Consider the following 23,624-nt stretch of genomic DNA (forward strand, 5'->3'; position numbering starts at 1 on the left):
AGAGGTTCAGTTTTATGTAGGTCTAATACCCAACTTCCCCTTGATTCTGAAATCTATATGCACTAGGGATTAACAAGACAGACAAACTTGTTTTTCTCATTCTGGTGTGTAAATAAAATATATTGCTGAGTGTATAGGAGGATTCTTTCCCTTTGCAATTATCATAAGAGTAATTCTTAATGTATCCCTCTGGATTTCTGTACCACAAGTTATTCCAGGATAAAACTTGCCTGGAAAACATGTTCCAATGTTCTCCACTAGGTGACAGGATCTGTAAAATTACCTTGACTTTGTTGAAAAGAGTCATTCCTGGATTTGTTGAGACTCAGCTGTCCTTACTTTTTGCCTTGTTCATGCATGTAATTCAGTTTCTGCATGAATCTTGGTTTATAATTTAGAAGGGATAAGAATGACTGGGCTGCCTCTCCTGCTGCTGCTCTTCTGCCTCTTTCCTCCAACTACTGCTAAGAGGAGGCAAACTGTATGTGTGTTGAGGAATTTATTCAAGCCTAAAGGAAGAGAGCACTATTACAGACCTGGTGATCTCATTATTGGTGGGAATTTACCTCTAAGGACTCTTATGGATTCCCTTGTTGCTAATTTTCGGAAGGAACCATTCAGGCTTCATTATAGTACTTTGTAAGTTTCATCTGGCAGGGAAAAATGCATTAATCATTTTTTGGGTTCAGGATCTAGGGCCTCCTTTCAGAAATCCTTGTTCTACTGTTCTAATGTTCCAATGAGTTCTTGCCTTTGATCATAAAGTAGGCTCAAATGCTCAATCATTTCCGAATTCCGTATCAAGAAGGTGATAGACTCCATAAAAAGTGAGAAATAACAAATCTGAAATTGTGCTGGGTTTAAAAAAAAAGTTGACAATGTTCATTTGGAAAGAAAGTCACAGTAGAAAATTCATAGAAAAGCTTAATCGTTTTTCATTATCTGGAATTGTTTTTCGCAAATTACTCAAGACCCACGTTTGTCGCCAGGCATGGGGGAGTTAGGATATTCTTTCCCCTAGGCCATTACAAGTTATGTATGGTATATTTGTGTGTATGTTTGGTTTTTATAATAAGGGTTTTTAGTTGTTTTATTAAATTGGATTGTTAAATGTTGTTTTTTATCATTGTTGTTAGCCGCCCCGAGTCTGCGGAGAGGGGCGGCATACAAATCCAATAAATAAATAAATAAATTGTAATAAGACCAGTTCTGTATTGTGGTAATTGGTTCTGGTCATCACAATAGGAAAAAAAATGTCAGAGAATATAAATTATGCATATAAGAGCACAAAGATGATTAGGTGGCTAGAGGCCAAAACTTACAAAGAATGGTTAACATGAATTGGGTTATGTCTAGTCTAATGAAACGAAGGAGTGGGGTTAGGGTTTGGGGCTTTTACAAAGACTTAGGGATCAAACTATTTTCCAAATGACGAAGATAAGAAACAATCTGGTATTATTCAATGGTTAAATAAAGGTTGCTGGGAGTTTTCTTTTTCCAAAATATATTAAAAAGTAGTTGCAAGGGGAGCTCAGTGACGTAGGAACATAATCAGCAGAGGTGCCTCATGTTTGGACTAGGGAAATTCTTGTCCTCCCCCTCTTTGGTGGGGAAAGCATGCGGAAAAGCACTTTGGGGGGTGGTTGGGGTGAGGAAGGGGAAAATAAATAAACCAAGAGCAAAACAAGAGGGACAAGGGGTTATTTTTGTATATTATGAGTGAGGGTATTATACTGTTTTTAAATATGAATGGTTTGGGATCGGACCTGAAATGTTATAGGATATTGAGGATGGCTAAGAGGGTGGATAGGGAAATCCCTGTTTGGAGTTGTATAGAGAAGCATTTGAAAATAAATGTGTAAAATTGGAAAAAGATCAATGGGATGAAGAATAGAGAATTATTTTTTATACGTTAGAGTAAGAGTGATCTAGATAAATTAATAGGTCCCATGAAAGGGACTATGAAAATCTGGAAAAAATGAAATGGGAAAATAGGATTATATAACTCGCATCATTATATGTAATAAATAGAGATAATGAAACAAATTTAAATAGAGTTATAGGAGAGTTGAAGGAAAGAGGGATAACTAAGATAGAACAGTTATATGAGAGGCCAAGTAGAAATCACATAGAATGGTGATTGGGTAAGGGAAGATTGGGTAAGGGAAGATATGCAAATATCTGAATGAAAAGGAGAATAAAGAAGCACTATTTAGGGAGGAGATAGAGTTAGAGAAAATAATAAGAGAAAAAAGTGAGGTTACCAAAGGGCGTGCAATATACAGTAATATCTCGTCTTACGAACCTAATTGGTTCCCGGGGGAGGTTTGTAAGGCGAAAAGTTCATAAGATGAAACATTGTGTCCCATAGGAAACAAAGTAAACAGAATTAATGTGTAAAAGAAAAAAAATGGAAAAAACTGCCGCCGCCCGGCTGTCACCTTTCGAAACAGCCGGGCGCTTCTCAGCATTTTCCCAATGCCGAACCCGGAAGTTCAGCAAAAGTTCGGGTTCGGGTGGCCGCCGAGAAGCCCTGCCGCCCGGCTGTCACCTTTGGAAACAGCCGGGGGGCTTCTCGGTGTCCTCCCGAACCCAAACGCCAAACCCGAACTTTGCCGAACTTCCAGGTTTGGCGTTTGGGAGGCCACCGAGAAGCCCCGCCGCCCAGCTGTCATCTTTTGAAATAGCCGGGGGGCTTCTCGATGGCTTCCTGAATGCCGAACACGGAAGTTCGGGTTTGGCGTTTGGGTTCAGGAGGATGCCAAGAAGCCCCGCTGCCCAGCTGTTAGCTTTTCAAAAGAGCCATGGAGCTGTCGAGCCGGTCAGGAGACTGGAAAGGAGGTGGGGAATCCCAATAGGGAATTCCATGGGCGGAGCTTTGACGTCACAAAGACGTCCTTCCTGGAGTCCACGTTTCAGCCGGCCAGGAAGGACATCTTTGTGACGTCAAAGCTCCGCCCATGGAATTCCCTATTGGGATTCCCCACCTCCTTTCCAGCCTCCTGACTGGCCTGACAGCTCCACGGCTCGTTTGAAAAGCTAACAGCCAGGTGGCGGGGCTTCTCAGTGTCCTCCTGAACCCAAACGCCGCCCCAAACTTTTGCCGAACCTCCAGGTTCGGCATTCAGGAGAACGCCAAGAAGCCCCCGGCTGTTTCAAAAAGTGACAGCCGGGCGGCGGGGCTTCTCAGCGGCGGCGGCGGTGGGGGGTTCGTAAGCCGGAAAAAGTTCAGAAGAAGAGGCAAAAAATTTCCGAACCCTGGGTTCATATCTTGGATTGTTCATATGGCGAGGGGTTTGTATCACAAGGTACCACTGTATATATAAGATGTTAGTGCAGTCAGATGTGAAATGCAAGTAGACATGCAAGAGATGAAAAATATAGTGGAGAATATAAGGAAAATTAAGAATACAAGGTTTAGGGAAATGAGAAGGAAAATATTACATGTGGTATTACACACTCGTTCAATTTTCCAGCAGAATGTTAAAAATACTTATTGGCATGGGTGTCAAGATTTATTTTTATTTATTTATTTATTTATTTTGTCCAATACACAATAATACACAATGAATGTTAAAGAGGATATAGTAGAGAAGAAATACGAGATATAGGAGAGACTATAGGACAGTGGACAGAAGGCACTCTAGTGCGCTTATGTATGCCCCTTACTGATCTCTTAGGAATCTGGAGAGGTCAACCATGGATAGTCTAAGGGTAAAATGTTGTAGGTTAGGAGATGATACTACGGAGTCAAGTAATGAGTTCCACGCTTCAACAACTCTATTACTAAAGTCATATTTTTTACAGTCAAGTTTGGAGCAGTTAATATTAAGCTTGAATCTGTTGTGTGCTCTTGTGTTGCTGTGGTTGAAGCTGAAATAGTCTTTGATAGGCAGGACATTGCAGCATATGATCTTGTGGGCAATACTTAGATCATTATTATTATTATTATTATTATTATTTATTCGATTTGTATGCCGCCCCTCTCCGAAGACTCGGGGCGGCTCACAACATGTAACAACAAATCATAAATAATCCAACAGTTTTTAAAATGTTTAAAGATTTAAAAGACCCCATATACTAACAGACATACACACACGCATACCATATATACCATATGTTTAAGGCATCGTAGTTCTAAGCTTTCAAGACCCAGGATTGTAAGTCTAGTTTTGTAGGGAATTCTGTTTCGGGTAGAGGAGTGAAGGGCTCTTCTGGTTAAATATCTTTGGATATTTTCAAGGGTGTTAATGTCAGAAATGTGGTATAGGTTCCCAATAGATGAGGTGTATTCTAGGATGGGTCTGGTGAAAGTTTTGTAAGATCTGGTAATTAGTGTGAGATTTCCAGAGCAGACAATACATAGGATTAGCTTAACAATTCTTGAGGCCTTCTTGGCAATGTTGTTGCAGTGGGTTTTGGCACTTAGGTCTTTAGTGATTAATATTCCAAGATCCTTGACCGAGTGGGGATTATCTGTGATAATTTATTTATTCAGTTTGTATTTGAAGTTCTGATTCTTTTTGCCGATGTGTAGGACAGAGCATTTGCTGGTTGAGATTTGGAGTTGCCATGTGTTGGACCATTCAGAAACTGAGTCTAGGTCTTTTTGTAGAGTAGTTGTGTTTTCAGTGGTGTTGAAGAGTTTTACATCATCTGCAAAAAACCCACAGTTGCTTGTGATGAGACCTTGGGGGACACCGCTTTTAACAGGGATGGGTGTGGATATGGAGCTTCCTACTTTGACCACTTGTTGCCTGTTTGATAGGAATGCAGTAATCCAGCTGTGGAGGGATCCTGAGATGTCATAGGATTTGAGTTTTAGTAGTTTGTCATGGACCACTGAACCAAAAGCTTTGCAGAAGTCAATATAAATTGCATCTATAGTTTTTCCTTGGTCAAGATGAGTTGTCCATATGTTTTTCCAGTGGAGGAGCTGTAGGAGTGTTTATGCACATGTTTTGGGAATGCCCGGTAGTGCAGAACTTTTGGCAAAACGTGCAAGAAGATAGTAATAGGATATTAAATATACGATGGATAATTACTAAGGAAATGGCAGTATTAGTTAAAAGCAATGCGATGGGAGAATTTAGAGAAATAAAACAAGCAGTGATAGAAAGTGCTCAGGCAGTAATAGTCTTGGGTTGGAAGGATGCAACAAAATGGACAATACAAAATTTGAACTGGTACATGGTGGATCATGTTCAATTTGAGATTATGGACAAAAGGATGAATTCGGTTTGAAACTGATTTATGACAACTGATGGGACAATGGGACAAGGTAATACGATATATGGTTAGTAGAATCCGAGACCAAGCTACATAGAATAAATTGGAATAACATAATAATAATAATAATAATAATAATAATAATAATAATAATAATAATAATAATAATATAATTATATATAATAATATAATTATAATTATAATTATAATTGTATGCCGCCCTGAGTCTTTGGAGAGGGGCGGCATACAAATCTAATAAATAATAATTATAATTGTAATTGTTGTTGTTATTATTATTATTATTATTACTATTATTATTATTATTAATTAGATTTGTATGCCGCCCCTCTCCAAAGACTCAGGGCGGCTCACAACATAACACCAATACAATAGAAACAGAAATCTAATGTTAAAAAAAAAACAAAAACCTAATTTAAAACACATTGTTATAAAAAACCTATATACTACACAGTCATACACACTCAAGCCGACTAAACATAAACATAATAAAGGTCAGCGAGCAAAGTTGGGTGGGAGATTAATCCCCCCATGCCTGGCAGCAGAAGTGAGTCTTCAACATTTTACGGAAGGTGAAGAGGGTAGGGACAGTTCGAATCTCCGGGGGGAGTTGATTCCAGAGGGCCGAGGCCATGACAGAGAAGGCTCTTTCCCTGGGTCCTGCCAGACAGCATTGCATTGTTGACAGGACTCAGAGAAGGCCAACTCTGTGGGACCTAATTAGCCGCTGGGATTTGTGTGACAGAAGGCGATCTCGTAGGTACTCTGGTTCGATGCTATGTAAGGCATTATAGGTCATTAACAATTGATTGGCAGCCAAAGCCCATGATAGCTCTCGCAGCTGCATTCTGCACAATTTGAAGTTTCTGAACACTTTTCAAAGGGAGCTCCATGTAGAGAGCATTGCAGTATTTTATTATTATTATTTATTAGATTTGTATGCTGCCCCTCTCCGTAGACTCCGTAGTTGAACCTCCAGGAGATGAGGGCATGAGCGACTGTGAGCAGAGATGGCCCCAACTTGTGCACCAGGCAAACCTGGGCAAACGCCCTCCTTGCCACAGCTGAAAGATGGTGCTCTAATGTTAGATGTGGATTGAGGAGGACACCCAAGTTGCGGACTCTCTCCGAGGAGGTCAATAATTCCTCCCCCAGGGTAATGGATGGACGGATGGACTTGGCAGGCAAAACCCAAAGCCACTCCCTTTTGTCAGGGTTGACTTTGTAAATAGATATTTTGCTCTTGAGTTAAAATGGTAAATCTTTAAATATTTTAATTAATTGGATTATTTATGATTTGTTTTCACTTGTTGTGAGCCGCCCTGAGTCTTCGGAGAGGGGCGGCATACAAATCCAAATAATAAATAAATAAATAATAAATAAATAAATATATAAGAAACACCCCTAATTTTGTGGTGGGGTATGAATGTTTGTCTGGGTGTGGGCACCAATCACAGAGCACTTGTTGTATGTTTTGTGTGTGTTCATATTTTATAAAATCAATAAAAAATTAATTTAAAAAAGTTAAGAAACGATCTTTGAAACCAACAAACAGAGAAGCAACTAAGGAAAGCAAAGTAATTAACCAATGGTACAGTTTGCCTTTCTCCTGTGTCACTAAGCCATACAATTTTAATCGAAGAGCATCTATGAAAAAACATCCCTCAATAAAATATGGGATTTGCTATTAAAAACAACATCAAAAATATGGCTAGGACACACATTTTTTCTTCTATAATGTTCCCAATGGTTTCTTTACTACAGACCCACACTCAAGAAGTATCAGAACTTCCTGGCCTTAGTGTTTGCAGTCACAGAGATCAACAGAGATTTGATTCTCCTCCCCAACATCACACTGGGCTTTCAGATTTGTGACAATGATCAGAGGAAGAGGAGGATATCTTTAATCAACCTCTCCTTGCTCTCCACATGGGGCCAAATGGTTCCAGGCTATAAATGTGACAGGCAGGACCATGTGCTCTCTGTCATTGGAGGTGATCACCCCACATCCTCAAGGCAGATGGCCTCCACCTTCAGCATCTACAAGGTCCCACAGGTAAGGGGGATCCATTGGATACAGTGTGGTGTAGACCAAGAACAGAAACATAGAGAGTCAAGGATGAAAATGATATTGTTAAAGGGGATATACTATAACTGAATTAATTTTTAATTTTGTACATGTCAAGTTATTCATTGATTGATTGATTGATTGATTGATTGATTGAGTAATTGTATTTATATGCCACTCACTCCAAATGTACTATGAGCGGCTAACAATTGGAATTAATACAACAACAATAAAAACAGTTAAAACCTACTAATAAAAGTAAGTAATAACAGTATATACAACCCCAACAGGCAGATAATGAAATAATTCTGAACTGATCTACTTGCCAAGAAGAATTAATTTCTGATTTTCATAAAGGTTTAGCCAGCATTTCATTGCAATTTATAACCTCTATCAGGTTAACTATTTCTTGTTTCTGGCATATCAAAACCAGACAAAATATGTCACTAGCAGCTCTTCCTAGGAAAAGAAGAAACGTAAGCTTGTTAATTGAACTAGGTCTGCCTGACTGTTAAATTTTTAAAAAACTTTGTAAAGTCAGCACAATACTTTGTATTTGAAAGAGGAATCTCCCTTTCTCCAGCTCGGTGTTGGCTTTGAGTTCCCTCAGGAATACAAACCAGTTTATCCTTCCTTCTTCCGGATTAATCCCAGTGACATTTCAGAGTATGTGGGTTTAGTTCAGCTTCTCCTGTATTTCCAGTGGAACTGGGTTGGGCTTGGGACCTCTGAAGATGACAGTGCAGAACATTTCATTTCAACCTTAATGCCAATGTTGAAGGAGAAGGAGATCTGCTTGGCCTTTATCGAAAGTTTGAACACTAAGGACGTAAATATTGCACTAAAGAAATTCATTTTTAAAATTGTATTGAAAGCTGAAGTCATTATTCTGTTTGGAGATTCCACTGATACTGTAAAATTTTTGTCATTTCTGAAAGTTTTTGTAATATATGGAAAAATACAACTTCAAAATATTTGGATCTTAACTTCTCACTGGAAATTTACTATGCAGGGAGACATTTCCGAAAGTGTAAAGTCTTTGCATGGGGCTTTTCAGTTTAGGGAAAATACTGGGGATATTTCAGAATTCAGCCACTTCCTCCTGTCTTTATATCATTTGATCAAAGAAGAGGACACCATTCTCCTGGATTTTTGGGAAATACTTTTTGACTGCCGTATTCCTAAACCAGGAAAGGTCCTTCGAAAAGGAGAAGAAAAATGTACAGGAAAGGAGAATTTACGAGATATTCCAGATTTTATTTTTGAAATGAGCATGACAGGTGAAAGTTACAGTATCTATAATGCCATTTATGCAGTGGCACACGCATTGCATGCAATTTACAACTCAAGAGCACGAGCAGCTATGCTGAAGCTTGGAAAAAGGATCTCAAATGTGGAGCCATGGCAGGTAACCTCTGTGACATTTTATCCAGTCCACCGATCAATAGAGAAGCTTCTCATATGCAGTTCTTGAAATCGTATGAAGATTATGATACCATGGCATCTCTGAACAGACTAAACCACTTAAAAAACAATAACATTCATTAAATGCGTTGCTGAAGTGGGGGGGGGGAAGAAAAGTATTATTATTATTATTATTATAATTATTATTATTATTATAATTATTATTATTATTATAATTATTATTATTATTATTATTATTATTATTATTATTATTATGTCAGTACAACTCAGCAAATGATATCCCTATGCTCGATTTCGTATTTCATCACCACTCGGGCACTTCCCAAGCACCTAGGACTGTGTGATGTAGCGGCGAATTATGTTTGCCGATCCCAGTAAAGCGGCCTTTTGCAATTGACAGATGGAGATTTTGTTAATTCCTATGGTTTTCAAATGTCCACTGAGATCCTTTGGCACTGCGTCCAGCGTGCCAAGTACCACTGGGACCACTTTCACTGGCTTATGCCAGAGTCGTTGCAGCTCGATTTTTAGATCTTCATATTTCACTAATTTCTCTAGCTGCTTCTCCTCAATTCTGCTGTCCCCTGGGATTGCGATGTTGATGATCCATACCTTCTTTTTCTCCACAATCAGGATGTCTGGTGTGTTATGGTTCAGAATTTGGTCAGTCTGAAGTCAGAAGTCCCACAGTAGTTTTGATTGCTCATTTTCAACCAATTTTTCGGGCTTATGATCCCATCAGTTCTTTGCCACTGGTAAATGGTAGTTCTGGCACAAGTTCCAGAGGATCATCATCATCATCACCACCATCACCACCATCACCATCATCATCATCATCATCATCATCATCATCATTATTATTATTATTATTATTATTATTATTATTATTATTATTTAGATTTGTATGGCACCCCTCTCCAAAGACTCAGAGTGGTATCGTATAATTAACGTTTCCCTCAGCATGTAACCTAAACATGTAAAAAGATGCTCCACTCAATTCCTTTTAATCTTCTTTTGTGTTTCTATGAATTAGCATCCTGTGTGACTCTAGCCTATATGTATAGTTCAGGGCTGCCATCAGGAATTTTGGGGCCCCATACATCCTAAGTGTCTGCCCCCCCCTGCCATTTTAAAACTACTGCCTCCCAAATCCTGTGCCATGCCACCATGGCCACACACCCTGGGCAAGCCCTCCCCCCAGCCCTCTGAGGTCAAACACAGCCCTGATGTGGCCATCAATGAAATTGAGTTTGACACCCCTGGCCTAGAGGCTAAATCCTATGACCAAGGGCTAAGAGAATGAGTATGTTTAGCTCAACAAATAGAAAACTGAGGGGGAATATAATAGTAGTTTCCCAATGCTTAAAGGGCTGCCACGGAGCAGATGGCATCTATTTATTCTCCATGCCACCTGAAGGTAGTACAAGAAGCAATGGGCGGAACCTCACCAAGAAGAAATGCAACCTGGAAATAAGGAAAAACTTGGGACTGGCGGCATAGAAATAAATAAAAAATAAATAAATAAATAAATAAATCCCTTCTTTTTTATTAAAAGAAATTAATAATTTAAAAAAACCAAAATCCATTACTATTAAAACTAAAATAACCAGCAAAACTATTAATAAAAACAGGTGAGGGCTGGGGTTTTTTATCTGTTATTATTTAAGTGCTTTTACCATATGCTTTAAATCAAGAGTCACTTCTCTCTCTGTTTCTTTCTCTTTCCTGTCATTCTCTGCCTCAATCATTTTCTCATTTCTCTTTTTTCGCCCCTTTTTTCTATCATTTCTCTCCCCCTCTCTCTTCCTTCCACTCCTCTCTCTCTATTGCTTTCTTCCTCTCTCTCACTCTCTCTCACTCTCTTCCTTCCTCTCTCCTCTCTTACTCTTTCTTTCTTTCTCTCTCTCACTCTCTCTCTTCCTTCCTATCTTCTCTCTCTCTTTCTCTCTCTCCCCCTTCCTTTCTTTCCTCTTCTCTTCCTTCCACTTTTTTATCTTTCTCTCTCTCTTTTCCTTCCTTCCCCTCCCTCTCCCTCTCTTTCTCCCTCTATCCCTTTATATTTATCTCTTCCTTCCTTCCTTCCTTCCTCCCTTTCTCTCTCCCTCTCGTTCACTTTTCTCTCCCTTCCTTCCCTCCCTCCCTCCTTCTTTCCTCTCCTCTTTCCCTCCCTCTCTTTCCCTTCTTTCTCTCCACATCTCCGGTGGGCAGCCGGCTTTGCTGACCGGCACAAGGCTCAAGCCAGCTGCCCGGGAAAGCCAGGAAGGTCCTCCTGCCCTCCCCCCCAGCTGAAAACACAACGGAGGTCTGCCGCCACCAGCTGGAGCCTCCCGTTGCTCCACCCCACATCTCCCTGCCTGTCATCCTGGACCTCCATTGTGTTTTCGGGGGGGAGCAGCAGGAAAGCCCTGTGCCGGCCAGGAAAGCCAGCTTTCCGGGAAAGCAGCACGCTTTTCAAATGTGCTGCTTTCCTGCAACTCTTTCCTGGGCAGGGGGGGGGGAGGACACTTTTCCCCCCAAGGAAAGAGGTGCAGGAAAGCAGCGTGTTTAAAAGATGCGCTGCTTTCCCAGAAAGCCGGCTTTCCTGGCTGGCACAGGGCTTTCCTGCTGCTCCCCCCCCCCAAAAACACAACTAATGCTAATTCTACAGGTATCTGATGTGATTTTGCCTAGCTTCACCTGTTGCTTCCTGTCTGTTAGAAAGCTTGTGATCCACTTACAAGTATGTTCAGGTACCACTAGCTGATTTAGTTTGGTTAGAAGAATGTCCGGTATGATGGTGTTGAATTCTGAACTAAAGTCTATAAAGAGGACCCTAGCATAGGTCTTTGGAGATTCAAAATGTTGTAAGATGTAGTGGAGAGCGATATTAATAGCATCATCTGTCGATCCATTTGCTCAGTATGCAAATTGCAGGGGTTATAACAGTGGATCCATGATGGTTGTCAGGTGGGACATCACTAACCTTTCTAATGTTTTCATAGCTACAGATTTTAGAGCAATTGATCTGTAGTCATTGAGTTCCTTGATGGAAGGTTTCTTCAACAATGGGATGAGAGTAGAGCATTTGAAGCAGAAAGTAACATAGCACATCTCTAGTGAATAAGGGAATTGGACAGGTCCTTGGAAATCTTCTAGTCCAAACCCCAACTCAAGCAGTAAGCTTTATACCATTTCAGACAAAAGTTGTCCAAGGAATCACCCATAACTTCTGTGGGCAAGTCATTACTGTAAATCTGTCATTTGTTTAAAACTGGAGATGGGGAAGCCAAAATACAAATACCCAGTGATAAATGGAATATTTTATATTGTTGACAATTGAGTCAAATGTTTAATATTTCTCCTGGTTTCTCATATCTCAACCAACTGTAACTTTTCAGATGTACACTTGAGACAAAAAATATAAAAATCATGATATTTTACCATTGTAAACTATTCCCAGCTTCATTAATATTACTATTAGTCTTCTTATCATTCCTATCAGCCATCTCCTTCCACTCATGACTGTATGTCTGTAACTTGTTGCTTGTATCCCTTTGATTTATATTAATATTGACTGTTTCTTGCTTGCTTATTTGTTTCATATGACAATCATTAAATGTTGCACCTCATAATTCTTGACAAATGTTTATTTTCTTTTATGTACACTGAGACAATATGCACCAAAGACAAAATCCTTGTGTGTCCAATCACTCTTGGCCAATAAATAATTCTATTCTGTTCTGTTCTGTTTGTTCTGTTTGTTCTGTTCTGTTCTGTTCTATTCTATTCTATTCTGCTATGTCATCCCATCCCATCCCATGCCATCCTATTATATTCTATTTCTTCCATTCAGCTAATTGCTCCAATTTATGAAGATCTCTTTTCCTTCAGATTCTTGTCAATTTGAGAAATGTTCACTTCAACAACAGTGCTGGAGATGAAATCTCCTTCTCACAAAATGGACTAAGAACTCCTCGTTATGATATTGTCAACTGGATTCTCCACCCCAATGAATCTTTTGTGTCTGTGAAAGTTGGGCAATGGGATCTCAGGGCTGCCACAGGACAGGATTTCACCATTAACTCTGATGGGATCATCTGGGCCTCAAAGGTGAGCTAGAAGGAAATGTACATTCAGGAAAAGCATCACTCTCTCCTGAGGATGCTGAACATCTTTCTAAGGCAGACATGGCAACTTTAAGACTTGTGGACTTCAAACACCCAGCATTCTCCAGCCAGCATAGCTAGAATACCTGTTCTAAGGTGAAAACAGGAATATAGGAGCTGAAAAGACTTTTGCAATGGGTGAATTACTTGCATTTGAGATTAACAAATGTGAGGGTCTAATTTGTGAAACCTTTAACAATGAGAAGAACTTCTGCTTGAAACCAGGATGCTATTAGATCAGGCAGAGATTTCCATGGACCATATCTGTTCAGTGATATCTTCATCATTCTTTGTTGTAGCAAAGTTGTAACTCAATGTATAAAGCCTCCCTTTGTACTTGGAGTTTCAATATTCATCCATTGGTGAGTCACAAGTGCCATTTGCCTGATTTTCCGAGGAACTTTTCCTGGTTTCTGTTAGACCTTTGTGAACAATGTATTATGATAACATTCTCAACAGGAAAAGATGAATATGGAAATGAATAAATGTAGGATCTTCATTGCACAGACCACCTCCAACACTTCTCTTTTCTCCTTTAGAAGGTGCCCTTTGCCAGGTGTGGCAAGAAGAGATGCCATGCAGGAGAGAGAAGACGAGTTCCAGAGGGCCAGCCCATTTGCTGCTACCAATGTGCCCCTTGTCCAGAAGGAACCATCTCAAATCAGACAGGTAGAGCACTTATCATACGCAGATCTTCCAGGATCTAGGACGAGGGTTGGCAACCTTAAAAAGTCAAAGAGCCAATTGGCCCCATTTCCCAGAAAAAAAACCCACTCAGAGTCACAATACCTGGGTGGGCATGGCCAACCTGACCTCAATCCCACCAAGATACTTACCCACCCCTCCAGCTATGTCTATCTTGGTTTTGTGGGTCTGTTTTCAATTTGAACAAGTTAGCCGCCCCAAGTCTACGGAGAGGGGCGGCATACAAATTTATTTATTTTATTTATTTATTTATTTATTTATTTATTTATTTATTTAGTTAGTTAGTTAGTTAGTTAGTTAGTTAGTTATTCAATTTTTATGCCGTCCTTCCCCTTCTCCCAATAAATAAATAAATAAATAAACAAACAAACAAACAAACAAACAAACAAACAAACAAACAAACAAACAAACAAATAAATAAATCTCTCTCTTTCTCTGTCTGCATCTCTTTTTCTCCCTCTCATCTTTCTCCCCCTCTTTCCCTTATCTTTGTGTGTGCTGAGTAACAATCACCAGCCTGGTTTCTCTTCCGGTGACTCTCCATCCCCTCTCCCTGGCTGGCTGTGGCATGTCCAGGGAGACCCTCCTCAAGGTGCAAAGGCAAATACAGAGGGGGAGTAGCTGCTCATATAACAAGAGGTTTTAGACATGGCTTCTCTCCTGCCATAAGGATCTGGCTATTGCCTTGCCATGTCCCATTCCTTCCCATCCTCTCCAGGTCTTCGGCTTAGCAGGGAGGGTGTGACCACAAGGAAGCAAATACTGCCTTACGCACAAATGTGGCATGAAGGCAGCTACATTACCTTGTATGCCCCCCACCACACATGAGAGGAAAAGGAGGGGGAGGGGGGTTGCCAGAGCAAAGGCACCCTTAGGTGCCTTGAGTCCTTCTGGATTGGGTGGAATAGAAGTTGAATTAATAATAATAATAATAATAATAATAATAATAATAATAATAATAATAATAATAATAATATTTGTATGCCACCCATCTCTGAGGACAACAATAAAACATCATATACAAATCCAATGTTAAAACAGTATTTAAAAACCCCCTATTAAAACAGTCATACAACCCAAACACACCATCCATAAAGTCAAAGGCAGCTAAGGATATATCAATTCCTCCATGCCTGGCAACATAGATGAGTTTTCAAAAGTTTGCGAAAGGCAAGGAGGGTGGGGGCAGTCCTAATCTCCAGGGGGAGCTGATTCCTGAGGGCTGGGGCCACCACAGAGAAGGCTCTTCCCTTGGGTCCCACCAAACGGCATTGTTTTGTCAACAGGACCCGGAGAAGGCCAACTCTGTGGGACCTAATCGGTCACTGGGATTCATGCGGCAGCAGGTGGTCCCGGAGATACTCTGGTCCGATGCCATGTAGGGCTTTATAGGTCATAACCAACACCAAAGCTTTGCTTCCTCCCACTTTGGGCTGGAGCTTATGCCCACCCTGCTTGGGCTAAAGAGCTGTGGGGTGGGGGGACATTATGTGACATGGCAAGGTAAAGGCCAGATCCTTAGAGCAGGAGAGAAGTCGCATCCTTAAGCAAGCAGCTGCTCACTGCCTGCCCTCCACAGGCAACTTTGCTGCACTTGGTAATCACTTTGGGGTCTCTCCGTGGATGTGCAGACTCCTGGCCCCGCCATAGCTACCCATGGAGTCACAAAAGGGACAGGAGAGTCGACCAAAGGGAAGCCTTTACGGGGATGACAATGTTCCTCATCCAGTGTCAGAGAATCAACCATGACCACATCTCCATTCACACTTCACACCGTTGCCCTTACTTTCTCAGGAATTTCCCAGCCAATTATTATTATTATTATTATTATTATTATTATTATTAATTGGATTTGTATGCCGCCCCTCTCCGCAGACTACGGGCGGCTAACAACAATGATAAAAAACAACATGTAACAATCCAATTTAATAAAACAACTAAAAACCCTTATTATAAAAACCAAACATACATACAAACATACTATACATAATTTTTAATGGCCTAGGGGAAGGAATATCCTAACTCCCCCATGCCTGGTGACAAAGGTGGGTCTTGAGTAATTTGCGAAAGATAAGGAGGGTGGGGGCCGTTCTAATCTCTGTGGGGAATTGATTCCAGAGGACCAGGGCCGCCACAGAGAAGGCTCTTCCCCTGGGGCCCGCCAAATGACATTGTTTGGTCGCCGGGACCCAGAGAAGGCCAATTCTGTGGGACCTTATCGGCCGCTGGGATTCGTGCGGTAGAAGGCGGTTCCAGATGTATTCTGGCCCAATACCATGTAGGACTTTAAAGGTCATTACAAACACTTTGAATTGTGACTGGAAACCAATTGGCAGCCAGTGCAGGCTGCGGAGGGTTGCAGAAACGTGGGCAAATCTAGGAAGCCCCACGATGGCTCTCGCTGCCGCATTCTGCACAATCTGAAGTTTCCGAACACTTTTTAAAGGTAGCCCCATGTAGAGAGAGTTGCAGTAATGGGGCAGGGAGCCCAAAGAGCAGCATGTGGCTCTGGAGCTATGGGTTGGTCATTCTTGGTCTAGGAAGTCATTGAGTAAATACGTAATTGATTTTGTCATTTTTGTTGGGAATACACAATATCAATATGCTTTATAAACTGTCAGTTTATGGATCTGCATTGTCCTGTCCCAACAAAACATTTCTCTGCTCCTCGATAATTTAAGTCTTCGGAGAGAGGCAGCATACAAATCATATACATACATGCATGCATGCATACATACATACATCTGTCCTGTCAGCATTTTCCATTTTCCTAACCCTAACCCTGTTGAGCATGAAGAAATCAGGAAATTCAGGCAGTTCAAATGATTATAAAGGACTGTTTAATATTTAATATTAAGTTACATCCAAGAATCTGAAGTACTAATGATAGAAGTGAATTGGCAGTGAATAGAAATCAATGGAATCTACATATTTCTTGTATTTAGTTTGTGGGTTGGCCAGAGTAAAAAAGGGGGGACAGTTATGTCAATCCTTAGAAAGGGTTAATGATCAGGACAGATGACGCTGAAATCCTTACACAAAAAATCTTCATTTCAGATGCAGCCCAGTGTGACCCCTGCCCACAAGACAAGTATCCCAACAAGGAGAAGGACCAATGCATTGCCAAGAAGATCCATTTTCTCAACTATCAAGAGACACTGAGTTACACTTTGGTTTCTCTAGCTCTTTTCCTTTCTCTGATCACATCTGCAGTACTGGTGGTTTTCCGTAAGCATCATGAAACACCAATAGTCAAGGCCAACAACCGAGATCTCACCTATATCCTCCTGGTCTCCCTCCTGCTCTGCTTCCTCTGCTCCTTCCTCTTCATTGATCAACCCAGGAAGCTCACGTGTCTATTCCGACAAACTTCCTTTGCCATTTTCTTTTCTCTTGCGGTTTCCTCTGTGCTGGCAAAAACAGTCATGGTGGTTCTGGCCTTCATGGCTACCAAACCAGGAAACAGGGCAAGGAAATTCTTAGGAAAACCACTGACCAATTCCATTATCTTAGCCTGTCCGCTGGTCCAAGCAGTTCTTTGTGCCATCTGGCTGATAACCTCTCCCCCATTTCCCAACTTGGACTTCCACTCCTTGGAAGGAGAGACCATCTTGGAATGTCAGGAAGGCTCAGTTTCAATGTTTTACACAGTCCTAGCCTACCTGGCTTTTCTGGCCTTTATGAGTTTTATTATAGCCTTTCTGGCTAGGAAATTGCCTGATAGCTTTAACGAAGCCAAATTCATTACTTTTAGCATGCTGGTCTTTTGCAGTGTTTGGATCACTTTCCTGCCCACCTACCTGAGCTCCAAAGGGAAGTCCATGGTGGCCGTAGAGATCTTCTCCATCTTGGCCTCTGGGGCTGGTCTCTTGGTTTGCATATTTTTCCCCAAATGCTACATTATCCTATTGAGGCCCCAATTGAATTGCCGAGATAATATAATGGGGCACAAAAAACTCTGATTTATGTCTCTGGTTTCTGTGGCGACAGGGAACTTTATTTTAATATTTATATATATTAAAGAAGTGGATATAAGTTTCCAGTATGATTGTTTCTCACTTCATTTATTTTAGTCGAAAGAGTTTTTCAAAAGTGTTTCTAACATGATTGTTTTCCTAAATCCCTCAGGCTTTGCTGAGTTTCCTACTAACTTTTTCATTTAATTCTTTATTAGAATATTTAAATTTAAATGAGCTACATTTTTTACTCTCTATTAATAAAATACAGAAACATAATTTATTTACAAAGAAGATCATGTGAAATTGATATTGATTGATGTCTTATTATTGGAATTTTTAATTATTTTTATCAATTCCAAGTATTATGAAGAATAAAGGTTGGATAGAGGAAAATGAGGAAGAAGGTATAAGAATAAATGGAGTATCTCATGAATTGTTCATTATTAAATAGGGGGGAAGACACAATTATAGATTGCTGAATTGTTTTTTAAGAAGTTACAATTACAAAGAATGCTTAGACATTTCTTATTTGTGAAGGCATATGTCTGTGTACTTTTATATAAAGGTAATGTTATCTAAGGACTCAAGTCATTTCCACCAATGTTCCATATATTTGATTAAAACATATTTGTGTTATGTATTTATAATACATAATTTAATATTTGTATTATATTATATTATATTGTATTACAGTGATCCCTCGATTTGCGCGTTCTCGATTAGCGCGAAACGCTGCAACGCGGTTTTCAAAAAATATTAATTAAAAAATAAGTCCGCGTTTTTTTTCCTACACCACGGTTTTTCCCGCCCGATGACGTCATACTGATTGCTGATTGGCCAAAATCTCGACCAATCGTTGCAAACGCAAAAAAAAGCTTTGCAACTGTTGGAACTTGTTCAGACTTGTTGGAAGATGCCTCCTAAACGTTGTGCACGGAGTGCAGGCGGCGACGCTAAAAAGACCAGGAGGATACTCACAATTAAAGAGAAAATTGACATTTTGGACATGCTGAAAGGGGGACGCTCTTATGCAGATGTTGGTCGGCAGTATGGGATCAACGAATCGAGTGTGCGAACCATTCGGGACGACGAGAAAAAGATAAGGCAAAGTTCTCTGATGGCATTCAACAAGGCTGCAAAAAGAATGGTGACGCCTAGAAACAAACGGCTTATGAAGATGGAAGCTGCTTTGTCCCTGTGGGTACAAGACTGCCGCAAAAAGAGCATTGCTTTGGATACCAACACTATAAGGACCAAGGCACAACAATTGTACAACCGTCTTGAAGACACAGAAGAAGGCGATGCAGATGAGGGAAACGCAGGTAAGGGCTGGGGTTTTTTATTCTGTCATTAGATACTGTATTTAAGTGTTTTTTAAGGAAGGAGCAGGGAAGGAGGGAAGGAAGGAGGGAAGGAGGGAAGGAGGGAAGGAGGGAGGGAAGGAAGGAGGGAAGGAGAGAAGGGAAGGAGGGAGGGTTGCCATTGCCGCCAGCGCTGCCCCAAGAAAGCCGGTGAGAGGAAGGAGAGAAGGGAAGGAGGGAGGGTTGCCATTGCCGCCAGCGCTGCCCCAAGAAAGCCGGTGAGAGGAAGGAGAGAAGGGAAGGAGGGAGGGTTGCCATTGCCGCGAGCGCTGCCCCAAGAAAGCCGGTGAGAGGAAGGAGAGAAGGGAAGGAGGGAGGGTTGCCATTGCCGCCAGCGCTGCCCCAAGAAAGCCGGTGAGAGGAAGGAAGGAGGGAGGGAGAGAAGGGAAGGAGGGAGGGTTGCCATTGCCGCCAGCGCTGCCCCAAGAAAGCCGGTGAGCGGGGCGAATCGGGCGGGCGGGGGGTAGCGACAAGGAGCCCGGAAAAATCACCATTGCATTGCCAGCCTCCGAACTTGCGTCGCTCCACCTTCTGCGCATGTGCGGCCATGGAACAAAGGGCGCGCATGCGCAGATGGTGTTTTTACTTCCGCATCCAGTATAACGCGGAAATCGGTTAGCGCGGGAGGTTTTGGAACGTAACCCCCGCGCTAACCGAGGGATCACTGTATATTGTATTGTATTGTATTGTATTGTATTGTATTGTATTGTATTGTATTATATTATATTATATTATATTATATTATATTATATTATATTATATTATATTATATTATATTATATTATATTATATTATATTATATTATATTATATTATATTATATTATATTATATTATATTATATTATATTATATTATATTATATTATATTATATTATATTATATTATATTATATTATATTATATTATATTATATTATATTATATTATATTATATTAATATATAATATATGTAATATATTATATTTAATATTTGTGTGTCTCTGTGTTTATATATATATATGTGCATACATACATACATACATACATACATACAAATATGCATGTATGTATGTGTATAATATATATATACATATATGCATGCATACAATATAAATATATATCAAACACCAAGATAATCATATTTGACAGAGAAATTGAGTGCTCAATAAAAGATAATATTTGTAGCTCCTGGTTTGTAGCTCCTGGTTGAAATTTGTAGCTCCTGGTTGAACTTAGGGGTCCTTGGAGCTCTCAGAGTTTGGATGATTTAATGGAGGCAATTCTTTATCCAAAATAGGTATCTCCATTAATGTTAGAGCTGATGACCTAGCACTGATGATGTTATCTGGTTCAGGTAATGAAATGTCTGCAAGAAAATAACAAAGTTCTGTTCTGCCAGGCTCCACGGCACAAGTCCCCAATTAAATGCAAAGGTATGAATTCAGACACACACACTTGAAAAGTCAAGGACACAGTTTTTATCGAAAATAAAGTAGAAGCAAAACACCCTTTTTTTGCAGTCAAAGGGCACACTTTCAAAGCAACAGGCTTGAATGCATTGCAAAGCAATAAACAAACACAAAGCAATTAGCAAGCAGCTGTAAAAACATCACAGCTACCCTTCTTCAAACGTTGGCAACTCACACACTTGACTATGGTTTAGTTTCAAAGTCCTGGAATCGATGCAAAGAGAGTCCTTGAGACAAAAGTCACTTCCACTTTCTCCGAACAGATAATCTTCCACACTCAGAGGCCAGCACACTGCCCATTTAACAGCAGCCCTAATTAGTTGAACCACACCCAACCACAGGTGAACTCTCTTATTTTTTGTAATACCTACGTAGCTGCTCTTTTGTAGTCATTGCCTTGCGCCTGCGTACATCAATAAATGTTTCTTCATCTGAACCCAGTGAGGATAATGATGATGAACTACTCCCTAATAGGCCTTCTGCCAAGCCCCCCTCTGAGGATCCCAGTTCACATTCAGTACCTGTTTATTTTTACGTGAAAGGACCGCCCTTTGCTTGCAGCGCCACTGCAGTGTCCTTTTTTGTAAAAATAACAATGTTTATTTTTATGTGAAGACCTCCCTTTGAAGGATCTGGGGAATCCCTCCCACAAAGAGATTCCGGGGGCAGAGCTTTGATGTCACTGGCAGGTTGCTAAGGACGCCAAGGTGATCACTTCCTGGATTTCATGGAATCCAGGAAGTGATCACCTTGGCGTCCTTAGCAACCTGCCGGTGATATCAAAGCTCCAAACACCAAACATGACCCCGAACTTTGGAAAAATTTCGGGTTCATGTTCGGCATACCGAACACCGCAAAATTTGGTATGGACCCAAATTCTGCAGGTTCAGTTCGCCCATCACTACCAAGGACCCCTTTAATGGAATGAGGCATTTAAAAGTTTCCTTTGCTAGAGAGAGCTGCAGAAGAGCCATTCCCAAAGTCTGCCTATAAAAATTCAGTCTAAGAGTAGGTAGAGGGATTTGTGTATCATGACAGTGGAATAAAGATTGAAAAATATCTTTTTTTTAATGTATTTGTTTTGTCAAATACATATCAGTGGTTACTGAACTCTTAGGAATCGGGAGAGATCAAAAGTGGATAGTCTAAGGGTAATGTTTTGGGGCTTAGTTGATGATACTACAGAGTCTGGTAGTGAGTTACTAAAGTCGTATTTCCTGCAGTTGAATTTAGAGCGATTTACTTTAATTTTGTATCTGTTGAGTGCTTCTGTGTTGTTTTGGTTGAAGCTGAACTTCATTGAGAGGAAGGACATCATAGCAGGTCTTAAAAACTAATCTCTGCTGGCAGACTTGGGGCCATTGAGTGTTAGCTCTGGCCAATGCATATGGAATGAAAGTGGATAACTGCTTTTAAAGTATTGGGTTTTAGAATTGTTTTAAAATAGATTTCCTCCATATTGTATTTTTGCATTCATTTGCTCGGAGCCATCCTGAGTCTGTGGAGAAGGGCAGCATGGAAATAGAAATAGAAGTAGAAAGAGAAAGAGACAAAGACATAGACATAAAGTTGAAGGTCATTTCATTTTAAACACGATGTTTTCACCAAAATGTCATAATTTTGAGCACTCATATTTTTAAACAACATTTTTTTCTGTTAATTTCTTTGAAAACTCTCTAAGTCCCAATATTGGAAAGGCCAAGCATCCATAGTTCATTTGCTTTTTGCTAGGTTTACATATGATAGTTTCTTTATATTCAAAGCCCTTCACGCAGTAGGACAAAACTGTGGGATCATTGCCTGATCAACAAAATACAGTAATACCTCATGATACGAACTTAATTGGTGCAAGGAGGAGGTTCGTAAGACGAAAGGTTCGTAAGACGAAACATTGTTTCCCATAGGAAACAATGTAAAGTCAATTTAAAACGGCTTTCGGCGACTGCTGGGAAGCCGCGCGGCTGTTTTAAAAGGTGACAGCCGGCCTGGGGGGCTTCCCAGCACCCCCTCGAACACGGGTTCGGGGTTGGGGGGTGCTGGGAAGCCCCCCAGGCCGGCTGCGACCTTTTAAAACAGCCGCATGGCTTCCCAGCTGTCTCCGAACGCCGAACGCAGAAGTTCGGCTTTGCCGTTCGGCTTCAGGAGACAGCTGGGTAGCGGCGCGGCTGCGATCTTTTAAAAGAGCCGTGCCGCTTCCCAGCTGTCTCCTGAAGCTGAACGGCAAAGCCGAACTTCCGCGTTCGGCTTCAGGAGACAGATGGGAAGCAGCGTGGCTGTTTTAAAAGGTCGCAGCCGGCCTGGGGGGCTTCCCAGCACTCCTGAACCCCGAACCCGGGTTCGGGGGGGTGCTGGGAAGCCCACCAGGCCGGCTGCGACCTTTTAAAAGAGCCGCGCCGCTTCCCATCTGTCTCCTGAAGTCCAACGCGGAAGTTCGGCTTTGCCGTTCGGCTTCAGGAGACAGCTGGGAAGCGGCGCGGCTCTTTTAAAAGGTCGCAGCCGGCCTGGGGGGCTTCCCAGCACCCCCCCGAGCTGCAAACCTGGGTTCGGGGGGTGCTAGGAAGCCCCCCAGGCCGGCTGCAACCTTTTAAAACACCCGCGCCGCTTCCCAGCTGTCTCCTGAAGCCGAACGCGGAAGTTCGGCTTTGCCGTTCGGCTTCAGGAGACAGCTGGGAAGCGGCATGGCTCTTTTAAAAGGTTGCAGCCAGCCTGGGGGGCTTCCCAGCACCCCCCGAACCCCAAACCCGGGTTCGGGAGGGTGCTGGCAAGCCCCCAGGCCGGCTGCGACCTTTTAAAACAGCCGCACTGCTTCCCAGCTGTCTCCCAAAGCCGAACGGCTTTAGCGTTCGGCTTCAGGAGACAGCTGGGAAGCAGCGCGGCCATTTTAAAAGGTCACAGCCGGCCTGGGGGGGCTTCCCAGCACCCCCCGAACCCCGAACTTGTGCCGAACTTCCGGGTTTGGGGTTCAGGGGGTGCTGGGAAGCCCCCCAGGCCGGCTGTGACCTTTTAAAACAACCGCGCCGCTTCCCAGCTGTCTCCCAAAAACGAACGCCAAAGGCGAACTTCCGCGTTCGGCTTTGGGAGACAGCTGGGAAGCGGCGCGGTCGTTTTAAAAGGTCACAGCCGGCCTGGGGGGCTTCCCAGCACTCCCCCGAACCCCGAACATGTGCCGAACTTCCAGGTTCAGGGTTCAGGGGGGTGCTGGGAAGCCCCCCAGGCCGTCTGTGACCTTTTAAAACAACCGCGCCACTTCCCAGCTGTCTCCCAAAGC

The 23,624-nt window shown here is 41.7% G+C and overlaps 1 protein-coding gene across 1 annotated transcript; it reads left to right on the forward strand.

Moving 5' to 3' along the window:
* Positions 1-409: 409 nt before the first annotated feature.
* LOC139172440 (vomeronasal type-2 receptor 26-like) lies at positions 410-17,552 on the forward strand. Its single transcript, XM_070761950.1, has 6 exons — positions 410-639; positions 7,012-7,303; positions 7,899-8,723; positions 12,611-12,829; positions 13,425-13,554; positions 16,648-17,552. Exons 1-6 carry the CDS (start codon positions 410-412, stop codon positions 17,550-17,552), a joined length of 2,601 nt encoding a protein of 866 aa, XP_070618051.1.
* The last annotated feature ends 6,072 nt before the right edge of the window (positions 17,553-23,624 follow it).

This window comes from Erythrolamprus reginae, chromosome 1 (assembly GCF_031021105.1).
Source record: "Erythrolamprus reginae isolate rEryReg1 chromosome 1, rEryReg1.hap1, whole genome shotgun sequence".
NCBI lineage: Eukaryota > Metazoa > Chordata > Lepidosauria > Squamata > Dipsadidae > Erythrolamprus > Erythrolamprus reginae.

Bases quoted from the DNA above. Each gene is read 5' to 3' on its own strand.
- LOC139172440 (XM_070761950.1), top strand. From the start codon at position 410: ATGACTGGGCTGCCTCTCCTGCTGCTGCTCTTCTGCCTCTTTCCTCCA. The intron at 640-7,011 runs GTAAGTTTCATC...TCTTTACTACAG, and splicing joins AGGCTTCATTATAGTACTTT to ACCCACACTCAAGAAGTATC. The intron at 12,830-13,424 runs GTGAGCTAGAAG...TTTCTCCTTTAG, and splicing joins GGATCATCTGGGCCTCAAAG to AAGGTGCCCTTTGCCAGGTG.